Source organism: Melanerpes formicivorus, unplaced genomic scaffold (assembly GCF_026170545.1).
Source record: "Melanerpes formicivorus ecotype bairdi unplaced genomic scaffold, bMelFor1.0.p_v2 SCAF_18, whole genome shotgun sequence".
NCBI lineage: Eukaryota > Metazoa > Chordata > Aves > Piciformes > Picidae > Melanerpes > Melanerpes formicivorus.
Genome location: NW_027142370.1, coordinates 11,574,837 through 11,602,185, shown reverse-complemented (window position 1 = coordinate 11,602,185; position 27,349 = coordinate 11,574,837). Strand labels below are relative to the sequence as shown.

Genomic DNA, 27,349 nt, shown 5'->3' with positions numbered 1-27,349 from the left:
GTACAATATTCTTCTTCTGTGATAGAGAATAAATGAGAGATTTCACTGCTGGTTGTTCATTAAAGTCGACAGATTCCAGTTATTAATGAAAAAAATTAAACATTTAATATCAAAAGCAACTTCAAGTATCTTCTATACATTTTAGTATTCAGTATATAGCAAGGTGGTCTCGGGGGGGAGGGGGATTCTTTTCATATCAAAAGTGTATTTGAATAGACTATTTTTACCCTAATCCTTTAGAGTACTATTCATACCAGGCATGGAGTTTTAAATGATGGAGCTCATGGCCCCATCCAGCTCTTCACAAGAACCATATTTCACTTCTACCATCAGGGTGCATGTCTCAAAACAGGGTTTAACCCTCAGCAAAGTCAAGAGGCAATCACCACGTTTAGCAACGTGCTCTTTCCTTCTCCTGCAGCAGGTTCTGCCGGAGTCCTGGGGGTGAAGCAACGTGCACCACCACCGCTGGTAAAACAACACCTGACCGAGGCAGGAATAGTACTGAAGTTCCCACAGCTACTCATCCCTTAACCTTTCCATACAAAAATAATTCAACTTGGCATATATTGCACTAATGTTATCACACTGGATAGCTCTCACACTGCATGACCTGTTCTCTTGGCTTACCTAAGGTTACACTAGGGCTGGAGTTTCCATGGAAAACCTGGGAATGGGGCAACAGGCACACGTATGGTGTGCAGTAAGGGGATACCTATAATATCAATGGTAATCTCAAGGGCATTCACAAAGGAAACTACACATTGGATTTGGAGATCATTTTCTCCAGTAGATTCATCATCCTCTCCTGCAACTGCAAGCTCTGAACCTGAATGATGTTTTGTTGATCCAGAATCCTGCGCACTTCTCTGCAGGTTTCTTCCATAGCTCTACTCAACTTCTTCTGCTCTTCCAGCATAGCCTCCATTAATTTGAGCTTCTTCTTTTGGAAACTGCAGCTTTGCATTTTTCTCTTCTTAAATGGTCTTTCTTCAGCTCTGAAAGGTAAATATTTGTTAACAATTAAACTCATCTTTATAAAAACATCATATATATGCACACCCCCAAAATTCTATGCTACATTCTTGGTCAACCTATAACCTAGTCCTATTTTCAAACCCCTCTGTGTTCTCTGACAAATTCCCTCTCAAGGTTATGCCAAAACATAACTATTTACTGGATTACTGCATGGTGTTACAGACTAGGGGGAGGAGGAGGGTGGGAAGAAATATAAAGAGGTGTTTAAATCTCATTGTTTTTCATACACTTTTTCCCTGCAGAATGCCAGGCATATCTCTCTCTCTTTCTTAATCTTGACATTCTTATACATTGCATTTATTAACTGTGCTCAGACTGGGGCCCTCTCCACAAGAAACGCACTGAGGTGCTGGAGCAGGTCCAGAGAAGGGCAACAAAGTCAGTGAAGGGTCTGGAGAACAGGTCTGGCAAGGAGCAGCTGAGGGAGCTGGGGTTGCTTAGACTGAAGAGAAGAAGGGGGCTGAGGGGAGACCTCAGTGGCTCTCTACATTCCTCTAGCAGAATGTTTCCAAGTTCTCTTAGGGTGTAAAAGTCAGACAAGCATTTATCCTCATCTGAGATCTGTAGAACATGTGCAGTCTGGGGAATAATTTAAGAATTTGCTGCTGCATCATTGATGATCTTAAAGGCCCTTTCCAACAAAATGATTCTGTGCTGAGATTCTGGTTTGGAAGCAGAGCAGCAGACAGTGCTCTCAAGGTGTATGGTTCACCTGGCCATCCTACCTTGAGCTGTCTAACCTGTAATCCATGAAAGAAAAAGCATACAGAATTGTCAAAGAGGAAGACAGGCGAGGAGAAGCAAATGTGTAAGTGTACTCCACAGCTTACAAACCTCCACTTCCCACTGGATAACTTCTTTTCTAACTTAAACAGATAGCCCCCATATTCATTCACACTTTGTAACTCCAGACTGGAGTCCTCAACACCAAAGTGATCTGATGATGGGTCTTGAAGTGCCTTCACACAAACAGCAATCTCAGCGGCGTTCTGCCGAGCACAGTGTCCTTTCTGGGTGAAATGCAGAGATGAGACAGCAGGGTTGTGAGCAGCATGCCATGTCAGCACCTTGCAGTTTTCAGGCCATCCTTCAGTAAGGATAACATGAACTCTTGAGGAATGTGGTTTTATTAACATGAAGAAGGAGAGTAGGGAGGGAGGTTGCTCAGCTGTAGCAGATTTGTATCATAATTTCATTCATGTCCTTATCCTACTTGACAGGCTTTGTGCAACAGTGCCTGTGACATTCAGATCTCTCAGCAAGAGAAATAAACAATCCTAAGCACCTGAAAAGCTTAATGCAAATACAACAAAAAGATAGAAGCCCCTTGACATTTAAGAGTGCAGTGACCCAAAAAGGGTGAGGTGTATCAAAAGCATCAAGTGGATTAAAGTAAATGCTATTACCATCTTAGAGGAAAAAAGAGTTGGAATTGGTCTTGAGAGAAACTGAGTGGTGTTCAGTCAATTGAAGGTGCTGTCCCTCTGCACACAGGTAGGAAAGAACAATCTTCCTTTATATGTATACACTAGCACGGTGAACACAGAGCACTGGCTTTCAGACTGTCCAAGAGCTTAAACTTACTCTAATTCCATGGAATCATAGCTGATCACTGAGATTATCACAGCCAAACAATCCTGCAAGAATGGGTCTTGGCTGACACCAAATTCTGTTTGCCCCTATTAACTCTAAGGGCCAGGATGGTTTGAAATATAGTTCTCAAAGAGGTCAAGCAAGTGGAAAAGGTCTACAGGAGTCTAAGGACAACACTGAGTCTGTGAGCCCAGGGTTTTCCTCACTGCACTCACATTCACAAAGAAGGCTTTCTGTTAGGTAAAGCAAGAAACTTTCTGAACTGGTGGTATTGGTTTAACCAAAGTCACCTTTCAAATTGCAACATGTCTTCACAGAGGGTTTGTATAGTAATAACTTGATGGATCCCTATCCTCTTCCCTATACAGTACTAGAAAGTAGCTATTGTAAGACCTCCCCAAAACCATAAAAACAATTCTTCCTTTCTGACTGCTCCATGGCAAACAGGACTCCAGTACATCAGTTTCAGGAATTTCTGTCTTTCAACAGTTGTTTCTGGTTTGTTTGTGCCTGCTTTTAGCTAAGTACAAATCTGAGTAGATGGTCCATAACCCATGTCTGTATGGAAAATAATTAGCAATGGCCTGGAAATAAGTAATGATAATATTAAAGATGGCACAAAGATCTTCAGAATTGGAAGACTGAGGATGAGGCAGCCTGGATCTTCTGGTAAACTAGCTCATTCACATACAGCCAAATGCTGTAAGCAAGAACCACAGAAATGGCTTGGAGCCTGGGCAGAGCATCTTGCTCTGATCAGAAGTCTGTATGATGAGTTAAGATGCACTACATCATGTGCATAGCCTAAAGCTCAAACTTCTTTGTAGGTGCTGTCCATTCAGATTCTAAATAGCCATGGCATCATTGTAGAGAGATTAAAGGCTCTGCCAAAACTCTTATTTCCTGACCTAGCATCCTCACCAGCTGTTAATGCACTTCTATTAAACTATCCATATCCTAGATAATTCATGGAACCAATTCTTAATCTTTCTTGACCTGTAAACCTCTGGTACTACATGATTTAATCTACATCTAAAAATAAAGAATATCAAATATGGTGTGATCATGGTAAACAACTACCTTGAGACAAAAAGTGAATAATACTGAAAGGGTCTCCAATAGAGTGAAAAGAAAGATAAGTAGAAGAAACATCTGAAAGTTTAATTCTCTATTATTAACATTAGATGCAAGACTCTGGTTTAAGCAAGAGATTAATTGCTGGAATAGATCCTTGCAGGTAAAAGTGAATTCTCCATCTTCTGAATGTATCAGATTGTTGGGCTCAATCATCTTCAAGATCTTTTCCAACTGAAATGTTTCTGTAATTCAGTGATCTAGACTGGATATCTAGAAAGAATTGCCAAGAGTCATAGAATCATTTTGGTTGGGAAGGATCTCTAAGATCATCACACCCAACCATCAACCCAGCACCACCGTGGCCATTAAACCATGGCAAAGCCATCCTCAGCAGGCAACAGTAGCACCACAGCCTGACTTACTGCAAGGACCAAGTGTCATTACTGGCAGCCAGTGAAGGCCAGCCTGTGCCTTGAAGGGTTACATTTAAATCATCTGCAGCTTCTAAACTGGCCAAGTAAAGATGTTGACTTGCTGAAACGTGTCCAGAGAAGGGCAACAAAGCTGGTGAGGGGTTTGGAGCACAAGCCTGTGAGCAGAGGCTAAGGGAGCTGGGGTTGCTTAGCCTGGAGAAGAGGAGGCTCAGGGGAGACCTTGCTCTCTACAACTACCTGAAGGGAGGTTGTAGACAGGTGGGGGTTAGTCTCTTCTCCCAGGCAACCAGCACCAGAACAAGAGGACACAGTCTCAAGCTGCACCAGGGGAGATTTAGACTGGATGTTAGGAAGAAAATCTTCAAGAGAGAGTGATCGCCCATAGGAATGTGCTGCCCAGGGAGGTGGTGGAGTCGCCATCATTGGAGTTGTTTAGGCAGAGACTTGATGGGGTGCTTGGTGCCATGGTTTAGTTGATTGGATGGTGTTGGGTGATGGGTTGGATGCAATGATCTTGAAGGTCTCTTCCAACCTGGTTTATTCTATTCTATTCTAAAATGTTTTTCACTAAAATGGGTTAGGTAATTACCTTGGACAAAGGGAAAGAAACACTGAGCCTGAACCTGGTTACAATGCATTCTGGCCTGAATTCTCCAGATCTTAAATCACTATGGAAATAATTCAGTCAGAGGAGCTTCAGTTCAGTTTAACTGTAAATGAAAGCATCCACCTGAGAGGTGGAGTCCAGCAGCAAACTGTAAGCACAATAGATAAACATTTGTGGTTGATGAGCTCAACCTCTGTGATGGCTTGGCTACACTCTGTAAGGAAACCTGGTGTGGTGTCCTCCATCCTGCCTGGTGTTCAAAGCCTGTCTTGTCCTGTAGTTGTCACTAAGCTGAAGAAACTTAACATCTGGAATTATTTGTGCAAGTCTGATAATAGGAGATAGTTCAGTGAATAAACTGCACTTCATGATTGGGGGTAAAGTGACTTGCCAATTAAATATTAAATAGCATCATTGGAAATCAAATTGTGAATTGGGAAAAAAGAACCAGGAAAAGCAAAGACAAAAAACACCTACACCCAAAAAAAACCCCAAACAAACAGAGCCATGGTCTTGGAGTTTGCTACTCCTAAAATCAAGAGGGATATCAGGAATATCAACCACTTACAAGGAACTGGAATGAAAAATACTTGTTGCTTGTGAACCAAAAGGGAGCTACACTTCAAGGTTCATACATCCTAACAGCAACTCAGTTGCCAAAAAGGGAAAAAAAAATGTCTCAAAAACTAATCATCTACTCAGGATCCATGCTGCCTGAATGACTGGATGAATTTACCCTGGTTTTATTCACCCAAGGGTAGGTCTGCAAACAATGATCCAAACTTGTTAGGTTGGTTCTTATTCCAGCTCAACGGCTTCTCGGTTGCATGACTGACAGATAATTTCACTGCTATAGTTAAAGCCTCACAGACACATGATAAGGATCTCTGGGATCAACTCCCTCCTCCCCATCCCCCCCAACCAGAAAACTGTAATCAACTCTTATTTCACACCACTCTGGATGAAAAATGAGACCAGCAGAGTCCAAAGTCTGTATCAAGGATAAAACCCTGCCTTCTGTTAAAATGCTGCCTTCCAGGGAGCTTCAGTCCTATCACAAACAGAAACAGATGCTTGCATTCTCTAACCAGCACTTACTCTGACAAAGTGACACTCTCAATTGTAGTTAAAGTCTTACAATGTCCTTACCAAATACACAAGCAGCATTTCAGTGTCCACAGATACATCTTGCATGCATCTTTTTGCCATTTTAATAACAGCTGAAGCCAGAGAAATTTCAGACTCACACCAAAAGCAAAACTAGAGCAAGCCAAAAACTCATCTAAGCAGCATGTTACGTCTCGAATTGCACTGCAGGACCCTCTGGAGCATGCTTATACTTCTGTCACAAACACCCTACCTCATGTGAGTGCTGACATGCATGCTGAGGTTTGGCAATATCATACAACTTTTTGCTCAGTTCCCCTACTGCCTTCAGCTTTTCACAAAGAAAAATCCCTAATCCAGCAAAGTGGCTGAGATGGGGGAACAGCTCTCATTTGTGGAAACCCCCTCTACTCTGCTCTTATGAGACCCCACCTGGAACACTGCATCCATTTCTGAAGCCCCCAACACAAGAAGGACATCAAGCTGCTGAAGCAAGTCCAGAGGAGGCCACAAAGATGGTGAGAGGGCTGGAGAACCTCCCATGGAGACAGGCTGAGAGAGTTGAGGATGTTCAGAGAAGGCTCCAGGGAGACCTTAGAGCATCCTTCCAGTACCTGAAGGGGGCTGCAGGAGAGCTGAGGAGGGACACTTGAAAAAGACATGTAGTGACAGGATGAAGGGCAATGGCAGTGAGCTTGAGAAGGGGAGATTTAGACTGGAGATTAGGAGGAAATTCTTTCCAGTGAGGGTGGTGAGACACTGGAACAGGTTGCCCAGGGAGGCTGTGGCTGCCCCCTCCCTGGAGGTGTTCAAGGCCAGGTTGGATGAGGAGCAACCTGGGCTAGTGGGAAGTGTCCCTACCTGTGGCAGTGGATTGGAACTGGATGATCTTTAAGATCCCTTCCAGCTTAAACCATTCTGTGAATGTTTGATTTACTCAAAAGACACAACTGCTGTTAGCAAAAGATGTAAAAGGGTGTCAGCGTCAGCCGGCAGATCTGGTTCACTCTGGGAAACACAAGAAAGGGGTAAACCAGACATTACCTCAGCTTGTAAGAAAGTAAGCTTGATGAGCTCTCTGAATGTTCATCTTCAAAGCACTCTTCCCTTCCTTCATATGTAAACTGGTTGTATGGCAAATAGAGAGGTGTAGACTTGGTTGATGGAGACTGAGAGGCCTCTGTCTGTGACGTAGAAGGGCCTGGCTGCTGATTTTCGTGCATTTTCACATCGCTGTGGTCTGTCACTTTGGATAAGATCCTGTCAATGGTTTTGTAGTAAGGCCAGTCAGGTGCAAGAGTTTCGCTGTCTGTCATGCATTTTAATTTCCTGTAAGAAAAGGCATCCAACATCAGAGCTTGTTTTCCTAGAAAAGTACTTCTCAGGTGGATCTTCTACCTCCAAACATTTGTTCTGGTCACACGTAGGAGTTGAACTGAATGCTTTTTAATGAGAACAAAATTAGACCCTTTTTTGTTAAAATTGTATTTTCATCTCCAGTGAACTCTTCCCTTTCCTTTGGCTAGTTTTGATCTGTGATTAAAAGCTGCATGCAAACCACCAAGTTAAATTCCATACAAAGAACACCACAACTTCAAATGGAAACAGCACCCTGTTGCTTGTAGCATCATTTTGCCTCCCCTTACAGAGTGCCACCCTAACCAGACCCTGGCAACTAGAGCAGGCAACACACCACAGCCTTTACCAAACTGTGGGCAGCTCTATCCTTTCATGCTTTGAAGAATGAATATTTTCCATGAAACCCTGGAATGTGTTGTCCAGGGAGGTGGTCGAGGCCCCGTCCCTGGGGGTGTTTAAGAGCAGGCTGGATGAGGCTCTGGCCAGCCTGATCTAGTGTGGGGTGTCCCTGCCCATGGCAGGGGGTTGGAAATAGATGATCCCTGTGGTCCCTTCCAACCCTGAGTGAAACTATGAAACTATGAAACTGTGAATTCAAGTGGCTATAAATATCATCCATAGCCTTTTCCTAATACTGCATAAAAGCTCTGAACTGCCCAGGTGAACCTCTTAGTAGCAGCCATGAGATGTAGATGCCTGTTCTTTTGTTACAGAATAAATAGTGTAGGAAAAAGTACAGAATCTCATTAATTTACCCAAAAAACCCAACAATACAACCAACATCAAACCCAGTTAATAATTATAAACAGTGTGCACAGAAGAAGAGAGGACTGCCAGCCATAACCTTGTCCTTCACATGCACCTCATTATGAGATCTTATGATGATCAGAGGGCTGGAGCACCTCTCCTATGAGGACAGACTGAAGGAGTTGGGGCTGTTCAGTCTGCAGAAGAGAAGGCTCCCAGGTGACCTAATTGTGGCCTTCCAGTATCTGAAGGGGGCCTACAGTAGGGCTGGGGAGGAACTTCTCAGGATCTCAGGTAGTGATAGGACTAGGGGGAATGGAATGAAGCTGGAGCTGGGGAGATTCAGGCTGGGCATGAGGAGGAAGATCTTCCCCATGAGAGTGGTGAAGCCCTGGAATGGGTTGTCCAGGGAGGTGGTTGAGGCCCCATCCCTGGAGGTGTTTAAGCCCAGGCTGGATGAGGCTCTGTCCAGCCTGATCTAGTGTGAGGTGTCCCTGCCCATGGCAGGGGGGTTGGAACTAAATGATCCTTGTGGTCCCTTCCAACCCTGACTGATACTATGATCTATTATTCATCCCTAACACCAAGTTCCCTGCTCTCTGCCTTGGTGCCTGTTGTTACTTTATTTACTTTTACTAGTAAACATAAACCAGAGGTGCAGCAAGGAATCAAAGACACTCCAGCCTCAAATTTTCTTCTCATTTGCCTTTCCCAGTTGGGATCTTGCGAGCCTAAATCAAAATGCAGCTCAGGAACACAACAGGAAAGGCAAGACCAATGACCAACACTCCATTTCCATAAACCAGATGTCATTCAAATTCACAAAAAGCTGAACCAAGTCTGATTCTCACAGCTAACAAGAGATTTCCATTTGCAGTAAAAAATGATAAAACCCTACTCCTGGACACCTGGTCCACCCCCTTTTCTTGAAGCCTTTCAGGTTTTTCCTCCTCAGAAACCCTCCTGCCCACACTGGTCCCACAAAGAATAGAATTAAACAACATGTAAACAGAATGAAAAAGGTGCCAAACTTAAAAGTGAGAACATGAAATTCTTCCTTTTAAGCAGCTCTCAGCCTAGGGTAAGGGGAAATCCACCAGGGAGGAAAGAAGGCAGAAAGATTTGCTTAGATTTTAAAGCCATTTAAGGATTCTTCTTCTTTTTTTCTCTTGCCCTTGCAAGGTCTGATGAGCTTTTCCAGCTGTTTAGAAATGCACATCATGGTCCTGCATAGCAAAGCCTCCACAGCCATCCAGGCTTTTATGCCCTCTATGCATTCAAAATTTTGATTTCATACATGTTTCTCAACCCTACTGCTACAATTTCATAGTCAGAGGCTATCTAGCACAACCTACAAAGAGAGGAATATGCATCCGGCACAGCAAGCAAGCAGCTAAATACAGGGCTGACAGTGACCACCCCTTGGTAGTGATTATTTTTAGTGCAATTGTTTGGGCTGTTTGCATAAAAAAACGTATCCATTGCATCACAGCAAGCTACTAGCCAGCTCTTCCTTCCATCCAGAGAAGGGCAACAAAGCCAGTGAAGGGTCTAGAGAACAGGTCTTATGAAGAGGGGCTGAGGAAGCTGGGGTTGTTCAGCCTGGAGAAGAGGAGACAGAGGAGAGCTCATTGCTCTCCACAGCTCCCTGAAAGGAGATTGGAGTGAGTTGGAGGGTGGCCTCTTCTCCCTAGTATCAGGTGACAGAACAAGAGGAAATGGCCTGAAATTGTGCCAGGGAAGGTTCAGGTAGGATATTAGGAAACATGTCTTCACAGAGTGGTCAGGCAGTGGAACAGGCTGCGTAAGGAGGTGGTGGAGTCACTGCCCCTAGAGATGTTCAAAAAACCATGTAGGCATGGCACTTGGGGACACAGTTTAGTGTCCATGGTGGTCTTAGATTGACTGAAGGACTCAATAACCTTAGAGGGCTTTTCCAACCAAAACAATTTCCTGATTTGTTTGCCCACGTTGAAATCCCTGACACATTGAAGCACTGGGGTTTGAAAGATTACTGTGCTCAGCTGCTCACTGCAATGCATCCAGCCATGGTTGCTCATTCTCACGGGTGAGACAGTAAAAAGCCACTTGAGACCACATCTCAGCCACGCACAGCAAAGTCCAGCAGATGATTAAGACTTCATGAGACATGGTTTTAGCTTTGAGGACTGTAAAACACTGTGCCAAAAAGGATGGGGAAAGCTCAGAGCTGTTACTGTGCTGACTCTTGCCTGGGGGCAGACTTGTGTTTAGCAGCAGAGCTGCTGCTCAACCAGTCTGTCCCCAGTCATTGGTCCTTGCTGAATTTCATGAGGTCCCTGTCAGCCAACTCCTCAGTCCTGTCTAGGTCCCTCAGAATAGCAGCCTTGCCTTTGTACATGGAGGCAGCAGCCCCCCAGTTTGGCATCATCTGCCCAATAGTGAGCAGGCACTCCACCACCTCCTCCTTTGGTTGTTGATATTAAATTGGGCATATACTAGCATAAACCCCTGCAGTCCTCCACTTGGCATGAGCCTCTGGGCAGAGTACAAGCCATTAATCACTAACCTTCGAGCTCAGAAATCCAGCCAGTATTTCACCCAGCTGGTAGTCTATTTGGAGTACAAGATCCCAGCTTGAGCAAACTGGCCTAGTGGAAGGTGTCCTTGGCCTATGGCAAGGGGGTTGGAATAGATGACCTTTAAAGGTCCCTTCTAACCTAAATCATTCTATGATTCTATGGGAAGTTTTCAGGAGTAGGCATTTTGCTCAAGTAGGTCAGTACAGTACCTTGGGTTTGAGCTCAGCTGTGTAGCTAGACCCCATTTTTTGACAGAACTGCCATGATTTTAAAGAAGGTAAATGAATGTTGTTATTTATTATCTGCTCACACAGCTGTAGAGTTGCAACTATATAAACCCAAGTATTTAGCTGGCTCTGAATGCACTGCATGGACACTAATCCTTCCAATTCTGACTGCTCACCATAGCTCTGGGCTAAAAAAATGATAGGGATTACTACCAGGAGATAGGCAAGAGAACTTTGTTAGCTTAAAAACACCACCAACAGCAACCATCTACCTGTATGGAGTCTGGCTCACATGTAAAAAGGATGAAATAGAGAGATGAGAAGATAAGGGGGAAGGGAGTGCCAGTCCTTTGGAAAAGAAGCAGGAATGGTGCAGATGTAGGTAAGGAGGAAGAACCTTCACTGGACAGAATCACAGAGTGGTTTGGGTTGGAAGGGACCTCCAAAGGCCATCTAGTCCACACTGCCTGCAGTCAGCAGGAACATCCTCCACTAGATCAGGTTGCTCAGAGCCTTGCCCAACCTGACCTTAAATAAGTCCAAGGATGGGGCCTCAACTACCTCCCTGGGCAACCTCTTCCAGTGTTCCACCACCCTCATTTCAAACCATTGCCCCTTGTCCTGTTACTGCAGGCCATTGGAAGCAGTCCCTCTGCAGCTTTCTTGTAGCTCCCTTCAGGTACTGGAAGGATGCTCTAAGGTCTCCCTGGGGACTTTTCTTCCCCATGCTAAACAACCCCAGTTCCCTCAGCCTGTCCTCACAACAGAGGTGCTCCAGCTCCCTGATCATCTTTGTGGCCTCATCTGGACACACTTCATGCAGTCTGCATCCTTTCTGTGCTGAGGATATAGTGGTGATGGTTTAGCTTCCTGCTTAGAACAAACCAAATAGCTAAGTTCACAATATAAATACCAAGTTTCCAGATTCAGAGGTATTTAAATGCTTTTATCCAGAAGCCTAAAGTCCAGCAAACACAGTTAAAAGGTTTTACCTGCATCAAAGCAAGCACAAGCCTGGCAGAACAGAAATCTGAAGCAAAGATGGATTCACTGCTGTCAGTTGTTACTGTAACTCATCACAGCAGGTGATGCATCCAAACTGTTAAGTTGCTGTGTTTGCTTGGTGTGTTTCCTCGTGTTTTGATTTGTTTGTTTGGATGAACAATAAAGACATTTAAAAGGAGCAGGACAATAGTGAGGGTGGGATGAAACAGTCCAGAAATAGCAGAGGCAGAGAAGCCAAACCTTCAACACTCTGAAATTGGGCAAATCACTGTCTGAGTAAGCAAACCAGACAGAAAAATTAGGTAAGGAACGGGGGTAAATGAGGAAGTCAGCAGAGCCTGCAAAATGAATTCATGCTGAGTTTATCAAGACCTGTTGCTGTTTGTGAAACTCTATTAAAATCCAGCTGAGAGCACAGGCAAGTGAGAGCTCTCTCCAAAATTTCAGGGATCAAAGTTGAGTTTCCAGGGGACAAATGTCTGAAGCATGAAAAACCCTCTCAGCCCAGTTAATTTGAAAGGTGGTTGCTTGTCTTACTGCAGAGGAGTGAATAAATTAATGGGCTCTGAGATCCAGCTGGCTAAACGCTCCCCTGAATGACCTGAGACAGCAGCTGAGTCATTTGTGCTGCCATTGAACTTCCCTCAGATTTTATTCTCGGTGCCCATTAATCCACCTTCTAAAATAAAATGGAAGAGCTTTTTCAACTCATCCTTATTTAGTCCACATAAAGCAAAGCCATCTAGAACTTGCCTCATTTTGGTTTGGTTTGTTTTTTTCAGGCCTTGCTCAAAGTATTATTGCTTTTTGATTATTATTGCAGTGTTTGGTATTACTGCTTGCCTTAAGGAACAGATACAAGATCCATCTCCTGGGGTTTCTTAGAAAAGCTCTCAAAATAAATAATAAATAGCAACTGTTCATGATCTAATCAGTGGGGGAGGGGGGGGAGGAGGGGGGGAGATGTATGAAAGTACAGCACTAAGTTGTGCATCTGCTATGAATTATTAAAATTAAAGGGGAAGATGGTAAAATATTCAAATTCAACTTTCTGCAGTAATTTGGCTGCACTTTTATTTGATCACTTGCTGCAGCAGAGGTCAATTATGCCGGTTGCTTAATGTGGTAGAGTACAGCAGTGGATTACACAAGCCCCAGTGTTTAATTGCTATCATGTACACATGAAAATAAGAAATTAGACTAATCTTTCATTCAAATCATGAGACTGATTCACATTTACCAATCATTAACATTAATTGACTGCGATTCACATCAAAAAGCAACAGCTGCATCCTGTTTGCTAGGCTTTGGGGGAGGGTGGTGGGTTTGAAAATGAAATAAAGTTGGGGGGGGGGGGGGGAAAGAATTGCATTCAGACAGTTCTTATTTTTAAACACCAGAAGGAATCAGTCAAAACTGTCAACCACTGTGCAAGCTGCACAGACAGACCCTGCTTCCTTTTTATAAGCCAGCGTGTATGACGGCAGTGGCAAATATTATTACTACAAGAGCCTCAGTGCGGTGTTACACATTGAGATCAGCTTATTAGCGGTGACAAGACACTGCTTTCTTTTGGAGGGACTAATTATAGGTTCATATGTGCTGAATGCCCCAAGTAGCCAACATAATAGAAAGAATTTAGCTTCCCTTAGAGTATAGGCTGAACTGCAAGAGCTGGCATGCTAATCTCAGCAAAACTTTTGATGACCAGCACATCAGAAAGCTTAACTTTGAATTCCAGCAGGCTTGACTCAGCCTTTCCTCTTTCCAATACAGATAAATAGAGAGGTTCACGCAGCTCACCACACAGGTGTCTTTAAAATTGAGCAGTAAAAACCTGGTGGCTGGTTTATCCACAGTGATATTTCGCATTTCACAGCTATCCCTGAAAGAAGACTTTTACTCCAGTGCACCTATGGTCCCATGCAGAATTTCCCACCCAGGCAATTTCCATGGTGGATGAAATGATCCTTTAATATCCTGAGACTCCAGTAAGACTTACTTCAGGTCATGGCAGATTTTTTCCCTGAATAGTTTCCTCCAAATGCATTTGGACTACAGGAATGCAGAGGAACACAGTGGCTGCTCCCAGATCACTCCATCGCCTAGCTGCCTCTCTTCTGACAAAGGTCAGTGCTAAATGCTTCAGGAATTATTTTGATGGACAAATTCACCCTTAAAGACAGTTGCTTGCTTTTCCATCGACAGCCAGTGATATCCTGAAAGCTGTTGTCTTTCCTAACTCTGTCTAATTTGAGGGCAAACTCTGTCTGCATTTTCACTTAATAAACCTTATCTTCAGTGAAAATAATAACAATAAACCAACCCACTGCTCTCCTGGTGTCAATGATTTGCAGTGGTAATGAGTTCCACATGCTTATTAGGTAGTGTTACATAAATTTATGACTTTAACTACTTCTGCACTTCTTGCTTTGCAGCTCCAATAAATAACTTCTTGTGCTACAGCAAAAGAAGTATCTGCCTTATATTCTGAATAATAGTACTGTAGATTTTTATGCACCTCTAGAATTCCTTTATACTGCATTGCCCTCTTTCCAAGCAAGTCACCAACTTTTCCATTGCTCTTAATAAAAGCAGCTTTCCACTTCTTAGCCTCCTAGCACTTGAACATCTGAAAAATGGTTTTATCTCAGGTGTAGAGGAATGGGATATGATCACCCTATGACTGCTTTTGTCACAGATCTTCACATGCAGCAAACTACAGCTGAACCAACTTTATATGGGTGTACAAAATTGCATGTAAGGTCCAAACCTACCCAGAACCAGGGTGAATACCAAACTACACCTGAACCAACTTTATGTGGCAGCACAAAATTCCATGCAGGATCCAAACGTGCCCAGACCCAGGACTTTGGCCCACCCTGAGCTCTGTGCCACCATGAGCACACAGGTAGCTCCATTAGCTGCATTCCTGGCTAAGAAAACCTCCTCCCTTACCTATGTGTGTGTGTCTGACTTTTGACTCACTCCTGCACACTGAGTAATGGCTTTCACTGGGCAAAACAAGCAAAACAGTGTTTATAGAACTGCACCTTAAACCATGATAGGATCCTCAAACTGGAAGGCACCATTATAAATGCATTCACTGCTTTCTCCTGGAGATCCCTTAATGTTTCAGATCATCACTATCTGTTTCAAGAGATGTCCCAAGACAGGACATGGCAGTGCAAGCACTTTGTGCTAGTTTCACACTTGTAGCACTGAACTTTCCTAAAATGCCTAGTAGAAAGATTCAATGCTGCTTTTCCTTTTAGAAACCCTCCAAACAGCACAGATGCATGTAAATATGGATGCACAGCAATTTGTGGGACAGCAGTTTTATTGTCCTGTGTGAAATTGTAGCACATCATAATGATAATATGATCTCTTTCAACAGCACAATCCAGTGTATTTCTGACTAATAAAGACTAGAGACCATAGCGCCTTTGCGGCATGCAAAAAAAGTCAAGGATCCCGAGAAGTGATTTAAAGCAAATTTCATTTGGCCTCAAAAGCAAAACAAAATGAAAGGAAAGGATCCTGAAGTGGTGGGAAGAAATTGCTCTGGGTGCAGAACGCCTTCCCCACTCACTCCTGCTGCTGGTGCTGTGTTCTCCTGTGTCATGCTTACTAACACTACGTAATCATTACAAATACATCATCTTTCCCACTCTCAGAATGAGGGGGTTTGGGGTTTTGGGGGGGTTTTATTCTTTCATTTTGTGCCACAGTACAGCAATGATGCCCAGAAATACAGTGAGGGGAAGCATCAACCTCAAGGATCCTGCAGGCACCAAGACGTAGCTTAAAACTCAGCTGCCTCACAGCAGAGCCAGCAGTCAGTGGCAGCTCGCATCATTTACAGTTCCATCACAAATTCTTCCTACCCTCACCTACCACCCAAAATGCCCCCCAGAAAACTAGAAGCTGTAAGTCCTGGCTTTTGTTTGCTCCTGTTCTCCCTGCCACCTCGCTTTGGGAGCGGAGCAGGCAGACGTGCTCTGGATAAGAACAAACAATAAGCAAGATGCATTTCACATGCAAGAGTACAAAATGAAACGGCTCCGTGACAGTGCAAGGCAGTTTCCTAACTCTCCTAAATTAGCTTCTTCATCAAGAGGCAATTTTTGCCTGCAAACCAGAAAAAAGCAGCCTGCAAACATGCAACAGAAGCAATCTCAGAAGTTCACAGAAACATAAGAAGAATTTGAAAGAGCTGTTTCCCCCCCTGCCACACACACACACAGAGTGCATGTGAGTGATTTTCTTTCTTCCCTTCCCCCTCGATGCAACTTTAAAGTAAAACAAAAAAAGCCTTCATTAGGAAAACTGAGACAGTCTGATTGATGACAACACTTAAAACGTAGAACAAAGGCTGACAGAAATCACCTATTCCATTGGCAATTACGGCGCTTAAATATTGTGCAGTGTTGCTAGACACCTGTAAAACCTGGGTGCCACCAGAGGTATTTTCTCAGCAGGGAGGGCTGCAGATTCAGCAGACTAAGCAAAGGCCTGGCAGCCAACAACTCCTGACTTCTAGATCTGCATCCCAATACGAATTGCTGGCTGATCCTGGCCAGAAATGTATCTGACTTCCAGCTTTCTGTCTGGGTGAACAAAACGGTAAGGACTGCAGCAGGGTTAGGAAAACATTTTAGAGCCATCAGCATTTGCTACAAAACATCCAGTTAAATATTGTGGGAAATGATGTTAACGATTATGCTGATGGTTCAGAGAGACGTGGAAGGACATTCAAAGTTAAGGGGTTTACAGGATTTCCCTTACTCTTCCTGTTTGATGAGCAGCCTCTGCATTAACTACAGCAAGGGTGCCTCACAGAAAAGCCAGCAGTTTTAACATGGTTGCCTGCTGTAATAACCTTTTTTATTATTAATACAAGCTTTGAGGAGAGATTAAATAAAAGAGTCACATAGTTGATTTTCTTGCATTACCAGCACAATCACCACTCAGGATTTCCACTATGAGGCAGTTGGTGCCTCACAGAGATAAGAATTAAACAAATTGGGGGGGTGGGGGGGTGGAAATGTAATTAAAAACACACCAAAAAATAGAAGGGGAGAAGGAGGGAGGAAAAAGAAAGGGGGGGAAAGCAAATATTTCTGTTAAGTTCTAATTATTTTATTCCCCCCCACCACCCCCTGCAAACAACAAAGGCACAAATGCCTCACATTTTCTAAAGCCAACTTCCCCTCCTGACTGACACTGCCTGTTCTTTATCATCCTTGTAGACACCTCCACCCTCCCCCCACCCCGACTCCTCTGGAGCAGTATTGACGGTGCACATTGATTCCCTCTCTGCAGATATCATAGTGCTGCTGCTGCTGCTGCTGCCTGTAATTGTAGCAATGTGTGTCACTCAGTAATAAGACATTCAATTATTCTTAGCTCCATGAAGTGTAACCCTTAAGCTCACAAGACCAAAATCCAGCAGCATCAGCCCCTACCCCCCCAGAAAAAAAAAGACAAACCCAAACATTATTCTGGGGGGTTTTGGGGGGGTTGGGTTGTGGTTGTTTTGGTTGATTTTTTGGGGGGGAGGGGGGTATTTTAAACTTTGCCTTGCAATTCCCTGGCCACTCCAAACTGCAGGGAGTTCCACTGCAAGGAGCTGCTTTGCCAGGCTGAGACAATCAGATCCTCCAGCAAAAGAGAGAGAAAATAAATCTCTTTTCCCCACTAAACACATTTCCAGCCCTCTGCACCAGAGCAAGACCAGCTAATTAGAAAGAAACAAAATTGCCCCGGAGTTTTGACATGAAATGGGGGGAAAAAGGGGGTGGGGGGGTGGGAGAGAAGGAGGAGGGGGGGAGGAAAAAAAAAATTAACAATGACGTAACAGCCCTGCTAAGAGAGAATTTTAAAAGCGATAGGAACAATCTTGGATCTTTTATCGACAGATTTCCTCCAGGAGGCTTCTTTCTGAAAGGCAAAAGAAAAAAGCAAACTGCTTTGCCCCCTGCTAAAAAAAAAAAAAATAATAAAATCTCTTTAAAAAGCAAAAAAAACAAAAAGAATGAAAAAAGAATGAACTGAAGCTTACCTGTACTGGAATGTCATATTTGTAATTTTTATCTTTATTTCCTCTCCGTGGCGAATTTCTCCAGTCATTTCAAAGAGTTTGTTAGCCATTTTCTCATAAACTTTGGCATTCCTTTTAGTTTGTTTCAGCTCATCAAAAAATTCTTCCCAGACCAGCATTAAGCCTCTCATCTCTGCATCAGTCCAGTTTCGGGCCCTCCTGTGTTTCTCAGTCTGAGAAGAGACAATGTAACTGGGAATTTCTGCTGCAGCCATTGCTGACTGACCTAAAAGGGTTTTAAAAGAGGACACTTAAATATAGGCTGAGGTTTTTTAGTTGAGGGTTTGTTTTTTTTTTTCCCCTGTAGTGCAAGACATGCATATGTGGATAAAGAATTTGAATGACAACAGAACATATGAAACCTTTTTGCAACAGCTTGAAGCTTGAGTGCACAAAATGGGGCCTACATCTGACAGGCAGGAATTTAGTTAAAAGCTTTTAAACAGAGAAACGTCATTTTGATGTCACGTTTCCATAGCAACAGAGCAACTGCATAAGCTACAACAACAAAAACCTTTTAACTGAAAGCCAAAGAATCAGGACAAAGTTGACAGGCCATCAATATTAAAGCTTTTAAACACTTTAGGTTTAACACACACACAAAAAAAAAAAGAAGAAGAAGAAGAAGGAGGAGAAGGGGGAAAAAAAAAAAGAAAGAAAAGATCTATGCAGCCTTTGAGAAGCTACTTTTAAGTTTCTACTTCTTTTTTAGCTCTCCCTTACCTTTTAGGCAGACAATCTGCTAGCAGGGGGTCATGGTCGCCTGAACCAGCTTTTAAGTTGTGCCTTGACAGACTCTCTAGGAGGTTGCAAGGACTGAGGCCATGTACACACACTCACACACACACTAAAAAAAAAAGCCTTTAAATTTTATTTTTGCAAAGATATTCTGCAAAGCAAAAAAAAAGCTTCAGCCAGCTTTATGAAAACTATCCATCTCTAAGCTAATAAATGTTTCAAGCAGGCAGGCTCATTAAAAAGGAGCCTGCATCTGGGTCTGAGCACACGCACAAAACAGTATTTAAGTGTTTAAATAGAGAGAGAGAAGTGTCTGCACAATTGCAAGATAAAGCAATTTGTTTCTATTTCTTCTTTTTATTCCCCCCTTTTCCCGAGATGTTTTGCTGCTGATAAGCACACACTGCAGCCCTGTCAGGATGAATTTGCCTTTGTAGGTATGTGCTACTGGATGTGTATTTGGTATTCCTAGTAATTTAGATGCTATTTATGCAGCCTGTGTTCTGCCTTAGGACTGCAGCAGAAGCATTTCACCTGCTTTATGGGAAACCTAAAAGGATTATTCAACGAGTTAAAAAAAAGGAAAGGGGGGAAAAAAAAGAAGGGGGGGGGGGAGGAAATAAGGCTGCAAGATGCTTAGAACTGTGAATAAATTGCTTTGCTGTAAAACAAGCATTTTTGAGCTGCTTTCTAGCTGGGGCTGAAGTCTGCCAGCAGTAAGAGCAGAGAAGCTCCGCTTATTCGTTGCATTAAATGTTGTGCAACACCACCAATGGGCCAAATCCTGCCCCTGCTCACACTCCTGCAATCTGACCATACCCTTCCACCAAACAGCAAGATGCACAAGCTGCATTAATTGGAGCAGCCCAGCCAGCTAAAGAGAAGGCTGTTCATTTCCTGCAGTCCCAGTATAGCCGTGTTACATAAAATATAAATAAATAAACCACGGCCCCTTCCTTGTGATCATTTTCTGTTTCAGCATCTAACAGCAACGAGGACCTCACTGCAGGGCATTTCCTGAAGATTAATGGCAGGCAGGGGTTAATGGCCCGAGGCTCACCCAGTCAGTCGTTAATCCCCAGGAAATGTTCTGTGCCTCAATCCTTAATGCTTAAGTATCCTATAAATTGTAAGTCTTCTCATAACCACATCCTTGATCTTAACAATAGTTTCAAAATGCACAGCTTGGTTTGCATCCTGGAGATGTGCAAGGAGAGCACGTCCTGTTCCTGAAGGTGCATTGGTCAAATCCCCAGCATCGATGCCTTCCTCCCGTGGTATTTATTCTGTTGTTTGTTACAAAAGGCCCAACAGCGTACCGTGGAACGAGGAGGAGGGGGGAGAGGATCACATATACTGCACATAGGAACTTCCACTGAGCCAGCCCTGCACATGGCTGTGTCAGAAATATACCTGCTGAGTCACTGGCTTCCTCAGAAGGGGAAAAAAAAAGAAAGGCAGGGAAAGAGAGAAAGAAAAAAAATGCCCTAGCTTCCAAATAACTACTTTTAACTACTAATACGACAGCCTAGCAACTATTACCTTTAAAAATGTGTAAATAGCAGCATATGTTGTGATGATGATCTTGCATGGTTTGTCTCTTGGGTGGCCAGCTGGGAGACATCACATGATCAGGGGACAGATGGTGGTCAGAAGAGGATCAGCTGGTGACACGTTCATTTTATTAATTTATTGTTTTGGTTTGGTTTGAGATTCCCATCACTTCACCTTGGGCTGCAGGCAGCTACGTTAATAAAACCCCACCAAACTCGGCTGCACTTGCAGCCAGGGGCTGGGGGTCACCAGGACAAGTTTAAGGAAGCAGAGGTGTGTCCAAGAGGAAAACACCACCAGGCTATTGTTGCAGCACGGGGTCTGACCTGGGACAAATGCACACTACTGCAAAGCCACACTTGCTTTTCAGCCTTTAATCATCCAGCAGAGGTCTGTTTTCCCCTCTAGACTTTAATCCACCTACAGTCTGAAAATGCCAGAACGTATTCTGGTTAACACCAAACCCCAGAGCTCATATGATATATACCCTGTGACAAACCCAAAGACACAGAACGTGATATATATACCCTGTAGAAAACCCAGACATACATGGCTCTGCTTTCAGGGTTTCTGTAATCCAGTTTCAGGCAGGACAGCCAGGACAGGTTGGGAGAGAACCCATCCAGCTGCAACAAGTTCTTTTCTGTGATGGTCCACAAGTATTCCTTCCCCTTCTCAGCCACATGTGCCTGGCAGATGTGTGGCTGCTCCTTGTGCTCTGTGCGGTCTGCTGGGGCTGTTCCCAACCCCAGATCTGGGATCCTTTGGGAGTGGGGGGTGGTTTCCCTGTTCAGTTCCCATCTCTCAACTTCTCTATATGCTGCTTCCCATTAGTGTAACTGACAGATTGATGTAGTGGTGTAGTGCTCTTTAACATCTGCTGCAGAAAAGAAATGCTTTCTAATAATTCCTCCCCTACCCCCCTCCCCTCTGCACCAGGAAGGAATCCCAGCTTTCCAGGACTCAGGTCTTATGTCCTCCTCTTGCTATTCATTATGGAGACTCCACATGCCTCCCCTGCCTTGCTGAAGCACAGGTGCTAAGTGGTTGGTAAGGGACCATTTTCCTACCTGGAGCTGGAAGCAAGGAAAACTTTTCTTCCCCCAAATAATACTTTCAGTCCTCACCAGAGCCAGGGGAGGAAAGAAAACACCTCTCAAGCTGTGCCTCTCTCTGCTGATGTTCTCTAAATCTGTGGAGTCTTTGGAGGTCCTTAATCCCTTGTCCTGGCCCCATAAATCAGGAGAAACAGGTAAGATAGGACCAGCAAACTTTTAGGGGAAGACCAGCCCCATGGCAGCAAGAGCTGTCCCTCCCCAGGAGGGGGCTATTGAGAGAAGAAGCTCCACTAGCACTCTGCTTCTCACCCCTCTCAAGCTAGAGGCTGATCAAGACTGATCATCTACCTGAAAGACTGGCTGGTCACCAAATCCAGCACAGCTGCTGGCATGACAAGCTGCAGCTCTGCCAGACCCAAGGCACCTGGCATTGACATGCCCCTGGCACTGACATGCCCCACAGGCTCCACTCCAACATCTCTGCTGATGGGTCCTCCAACATCAGCCTCCTCCAGACCGAGGATTGGCCTGGCACCAAGTGCCCTGCAAGGAACTGAAGCTGGAACTGTTCTCATCAATAAGGATGTTACTGCTCATGGAAATCACTGAAATTCATAGTGGAGCTTCTGAGGACACCTTTAGTAGACGACTTCCCTCTGTAGAAGAAAGCTGTTCTCCTCCACTCTCTGGCTCACCCTGGTCCCTCCTCTGAAGGACACAGCAATGACAAGTCCCGAAGATATTCTGATGAACACCAACCTCAGTGGGCTTGAGGATCTCACTCACGCCCTTCCTAGTAATGCACACATGCTCTTCACAGGAGCAACTTAGCTCAGAGGAACTTGGCTCTCATTAGATCCTTATGGATTGATGATTGGACTCAGTGATCCCAGAGGTCTTTTCCAAGTGAGACAATTCTATGAAGTGACCTATGTCTGAAATCCAGTTCAGATTTCAGCAGCCCTTAGAGGAGCTGACAGACAGATCCAGTGCTCCAGCACCCCATGGAAGGAAATTCTTCCTTATATTTAAGTGAAGCCTTCTGTATCATTCCGTTTGTGCCCATTTCCCCTTCTCCTATTACTGGCCACCAATGAAAAGAGTCCAGCCCCATCCTCATGACCTCCACCCTTTAGCTATTGATCAGCAGTGAGAAGATCCCCTCCCACTATGCTCTTCTCCAGACTAAACTGCCTCAGGTCTCTCAGCCTCTCCTTGTAAGAGAGGTGCTCCAATTCCCTCATCCTCATGGCCCTTTGTTGGACTCTCTCCAGTAATTCCCTGTCCCTCTTGAACTGGGGAAACCAGAACTGGATGCAATACTCCAGGTGTTTCCTCATCAGTGAAGCATAGAGGTGGAGAAGAACCTCCCTTAACCTGCTGGCCACACTCTCATTAATGCAACCCACAAGGGCTCCCACAAGGGAAACAACCAGGAGGAGCAAGTGACAGCAACACATTAGTGCAGAAAGGCCATTGCATGACTGAACAGCTTCTATCTTCATCTAAATAAATATCAGCTGCAGAGAAGTCTGGTGACAGCAGCGGGTGCTCTGGAGGAAGCTGGCTGAGGGACAGCATCCTGGTTGACATGGGGCAGAGGAGGTTTTGATACAGCAATACATAGGACAAGAAAAATGAACACTTCCACACAAATGCCCTGCCAGGGGGCTGTCTGTGTGTCAGCTTGCCCTGATGGTGGAATGGGACACCACAAAGCCCCAGAGGGCAGTGGCCCAAGGTGCAGCTGAGCTGGAAGAGGCTGGAGAGTCTTCTTGACTCCGTTTTGCTAGACCACGTCCGGCTGGAATTTCGCTGCCTGCAGAACATTTCCCAAAAGCATTTTGATCTTGCTGAACTAGCAGATTCTGACCAAAAATATCTCCTTTGCCTATTTTAGTAGTAACCATGGAAGCCAGCTTTGCACAGACATTCAGTTGGAGAGAGAAGGACGGCGAGAGACAGCGAGGTGAATGCAGACAAGCTGGGAAAGTGGCTTCAGCAGCTTCTGTGGTCAGACCAGGAAGCATTAGCAGAGGCAATGGGGAGAACTGGAATTATGTGGAGCTTTAAAAGGAGCTCATGGACTGCAAGGAACCCAAGGAATTCACTGCTTGGAGACACCAGGTATAGATTGGTGTGTTGATAGTAATTAGATTTAAAATTACAGCACTAAGAATTTTGGTTTAATGACTTCGCATTTAAGTGTAGCAGGAACACAAAAGCTCCTGCTGCACAACCTCATTTAGCACATTAGTGAGAAGGGGGAGGGAAATCCCTTATATCCAGGAGTTACAAAGAACCATTCCCAAAACTTCTGGCACCTACAATGTATGGAGGCAGGATGCTAAGCTAGGTGGACTTTCAGCCACACATATTCCTACACAGGGAGAGACAGACAGCATTCTTTGAAACTAAGCTATAGAGAGCAGAGACACCAGTTCTTGTGTCATACTCCCAGTTCAGTGCCAAGCAAACAGCACTTCTGACATTTGCTGACCCTGAAGAAACCATTTGCAGATCCTTAGCACATGGAATAACCCAGCACTAAGTAGTATCAGACATAGAGCTCTTCTGGTAAGCAAGAAACCAATCAGATGAGAATGAAAACTGCTCATTCCCAAGGAATGGTTTCCTAAATCCTACTTGAAATGAATTCTTCTGGCCCTGCTTGCTTAGAGGGGTTAGTCCCTAAATCCCCCTGCCCCATCTTTGGGTTTTTAGCACATTCTAGCAAGCTACGTGCTGGAAAGAGTTTAGTTCATTAAAAAACCTCCCCAAAAATGCTCTGCAAACATCTCTCTTTCAGAAGTAAATTCCCCTGAGAACCTGCTCTAAACAATTTGCTTTAGACATAGACCATCATTTAATCCAGTTTGGATTGGAAATGTATCACCAAAGAAGACAAATAATCCCTGTTGTGCTGAAGTTTGCCCTGTGCTGAGCAATGTTTCCACAACTCAGCAGAGAAGGAGGAAAACTCTGTCTCAGGAAACCCCAGATGAAAGCAGCTGGTTTGACCATGGCGGGGCTGCTGCTGCACGCAGCATCGTTTCTCCCCAAGCAAGGATTAAAGCTGCAGGTGCTACCCCCAGCCAACAGCAAGGTAAAAGTGAGTGATGCTTAAATAAAGGCTCAAAGGTGGTGGTGGTGATGGATTCATTCATACAACCACAGAGTTGCCTGGGTTGGAAAAGACCTTGGAGATAGCTCAGTCCAACCACTAACCTGGCACTGACCATTCCCTGACTAAACCATGTTCCTAAAAACTATGTCTACACAGCTCTTAAACATCTCTGGGGCTGGTGACTCCACCACCTCCCAGGACAGCCTGTTCCAATGCCTGAAAACCCTTTCAGCAATAAAGTTCTTTCTAATATCCAGCCTAAACTTGCCCTGGTGCAACTTGAAGCCATTTCCTCTTGTCCTATCCCTTCTTACGTGGTTGAACAGTCTGACCCCCACCGCTCTCCAGCCTCCTTTCAGGGAGTCATAGAGACACAGAAGCTGTCCCCTCAGGCTCCTTTTCTCCAGGCTGAACAACCCCAGTTCCATTCGCCCCTTCTCGTAAGACCTGTGCTCTATGCCCTTCACCAGCTTTATTGCCCTTGTCTGGACATGATCCAGTACTTCAATGTCCTTCTTGTGGTGAGGGACCCGCTACTGAGGAGCCATTCCCTGGATTCAAAGAGATGGGAGCTTGGCACTGGCGCAGGACTCCAGCTTAGCAAGTTTGTGCAGCGTTGTGGTAGCAAACGTCAGAGCTGCACTCAATAAATGGGTTCTAGCTTGCTGTTCTTCCAGAAAAGAGAGCAGCTTGGGCCCCTTTCCAGCAACCTCAGAGAAACTGCAGTGCAAGTCGCTGGTAATTCCCCACCAGAAGCAGAGCTGCTCCGCTCAGAGCTTGCTCCCAGCTTGACAGCCTGCTGCACCCACCTAGCAGCTGTCTGCATTCCCATGTTGCCCCTTCCTGACACCCTGCCAAGGCCCACAGTGGATGCAGGGGAGCTCTGGTTCCTTGCCATGCCCTACCCTCCGCCACTCTCCAGGCAAGCCCAGCAGTTACCCCAAGGCAGCCAGGGAACGTCTCGCACTGCCTCATCTCCGTGGGAGATGGCAGTGGGATTAGGTCCTGCTGTTCTGCAGGTTAATCAGGCATAGGTTTGGAAAAATCAAAAGCATTAAACAAATAATAATCAAAGGTATCTGCCACCCTGGGAAAGGCAGGAGCTTCTCTGAGCCTCCTTCTGTGCTTCAGCCTGGGGACCTTGAACTTGCCCCAGCTGCAGGACTTTCCCCTCGCAAGGGCTTGCTGAGCTCTCCAGCCCCACAGAGGAAAAATTACAAGATTAAAAAAGTAAAACAAGTAAAATATTTCTGATAAAATGTTTAGGGCACAGGAGAATTTCCTGCCAGTTCATAAAAGATTTAAAGACTAAAATGTAAACGGTGTTTGGGATATTATCGCGCGGCAGCCTCAGGAATGGAAACCGGAGAGAAGTGGTGCAAACTCTGCAGCTCAGACAACACTGGTAGTGAAACCAAATTCACCAGCACCTCGGGGGCAGCCAGAGGTAGTGGTTGCTGATGAAAGCTGAGACCATACAAGAGATGGGTGCCATTTCTGGCACAGGCTGCCAATGATCAGAGGATCATCAGAGGATCATAGGATGTTAGGGGTTGGAAGGGACCTGCAAAGATCATCAAGTCCAACCCCCCTGCCAGAGCAGGACCACAGAATCCAGCACAGGTCACACAGGAACACATCCAGATGGGTCTTGAAAATTTCCAGGGGAGGAGATTCCACAACGTCCCTGGGCAGCCTGTTCCAGTGCTCTGTGACCCTCAGCATCCCTGTGACCTTGCACGTGAAATGAGTATGAGCTTACCTATCACCTCCTCAGAAGACTGTTCTCCAGACCCTGATGCAGCTCTGGGGGCAAGCGTAGCTAATACTACCAAAAGGAGTGACAGAGTACCTGCCACCATCCAGTTCTCTGCTGAGCAGATCAGGCAAGCACAATCAAGAAGATTAGTCTAAATTCTGGATTAAGTGGACTCTGCTCGCCTGCAGCAGATTAGCAAGCACTCAAGTGACTCTCTTTTGGCAGCTGGGCTGCCTCCAGTAGGTGAGCAAAGATTATTCTGAATAGTTACAAAACTGAAGAGCTCCAGACCAGATGTTCAGCAGTGCAGAGCCAAACTCCACAGGGGCTGGGCATACCCAGCACAAATAAGAAACTTAGCCCAGATGTCCGAGGGGAGAGTGCAGACCTAAAATGCAGGGAACCTAAAACCACACAGATGCAGGAGACAACCAGTGTGGAGATGAAAGTAACAGACAGGCTGTCTGAGGGGAGCCTATGGAAGATGTGAATGGCACTAGGGGATTTTTACTTTGTTTCATCCCTAAATATTCAGTTGAGAGATCTCTGCAGAGCCAGAGGGAGCACTTTTGGATCCCTCTGCTCTAAGGAAATCTCCAGTTGCTCAGAAGGCTGGGAAGGTTTTTGGTTATATAAAACAGCTTTAATGACTGGAGACCTTCTAAACAAAGCAGAAAGGAGCCACCATCTGACTGTAGAGAAGGAAGATAAACAGTTTACAATAAACCAAGCCAGCCCACAGCACAGTGTCTCATTCTCTTCAATAAGGGTGGCCAGTGCTTGCCACTTGCTTCACAAACAGAAGGCAGCAGCACAGTTCCTATGGGAGACACTCTTGTGCAACTGCTTGCTGGAGGCAATCAGCCAACTCCAAAGGACTTAAGAAGCCAGACCTCTTCTCTCCCCCACCTTGCTGAAAAAAGGGTATTGTGAAAACTCCTTGGATTGGGGCTTTAGCTCCTGTTTTGCTGTGGATTTTAAAAAGAGCTCAACAGCCTGACCCACAAACCTTCCCAACCAAGGGCTTTCAAAAGAGCTCAACAGGCTGACTCACAAACCTTCCCAACTGAGGACAGCACAAACACGACTTCTTCTTGTCAGCAGCACTTTAGCTTGGAGAAGACAGAGGTGACTATCAATGTTTACAAATATCTGAATGGTGAGGGTTAAGAAGAGGCCAGTCTCTTTCCAGTGGTGTCCTGTGGTAGAATGAGGGGCAACAGAAACTGGAACACAAGGGGTTCCACCTCAACAC

The 27,349-nt window shown here is 44.9% G+C and overlaps 1 protein-coding gene across 2 annotated transcripts; it reads right to left on the bottom strand.

Annotated features, from left to right (window-relative positions):
* On the bottom strand, nucleotides 1–26,117 carry MSANTD1 (Myb/SANT DNA binding domain containing 1). 2 transcript variants are annotated; one of them, XM_068149727.1, is made up of 4 exons: nucleotides 26,098–26,117; nucleotides 17,820–18,084; nucleotides 6,901–7,185; nucleotides 1–998 (listed from the first exon to the last, which is right to left on the bottom strand). In XM_068149727.1, the coding sequence occupies exons 2-4, from the start codon at nucleotides 18,071–18,073 to the stop codon at nucleotides 758–760; spliced, it is 780 nt and encodes a 259-aa protein (XP_068005828.1). In that variant the 5' UTR covers nucleotides 18,074–18,084; nucleotides 26,098–26,117; the 3' UTR covers nucleotides 1–757. The 2 variants fall into 2 exon arrangements, with proteins under 2 accessions (XP_068005828.1, XP_068005827.1); XM_068149726.1 differs by lacking the exon at nucleotides 26,098–26,117 and adding an exon at nucleotides 18,221–18,287.
* Nucleotides 26,118–27,349: the final 1,232 nt, after the last annotated feature.

Bases quoted from the DNA above. Each gene is read 5' to 3' on its own strand.
- MSANTD1 (XM_068149727.1), bottom strand. From the start codon at position 18,073: ATGGCTGCAGCAGAAATTCCCAGTTACATTGTCTCTTCTCAGACTGAG. The intron at 7,186-17,819 runs GTAAGCTTCAGT...CTTTTCTTACAG, and splicing joins AATATGACATTCCAGTACAG to GAAATTAAAATGCATGACAG. The intron at 999-6,900 runs GTAATGTCTGGT...TTTACCTTTCAG, and splicing joins TTACTTTCTTACAAGCTGAG to AGCTGAAGAAAGACCATTTA.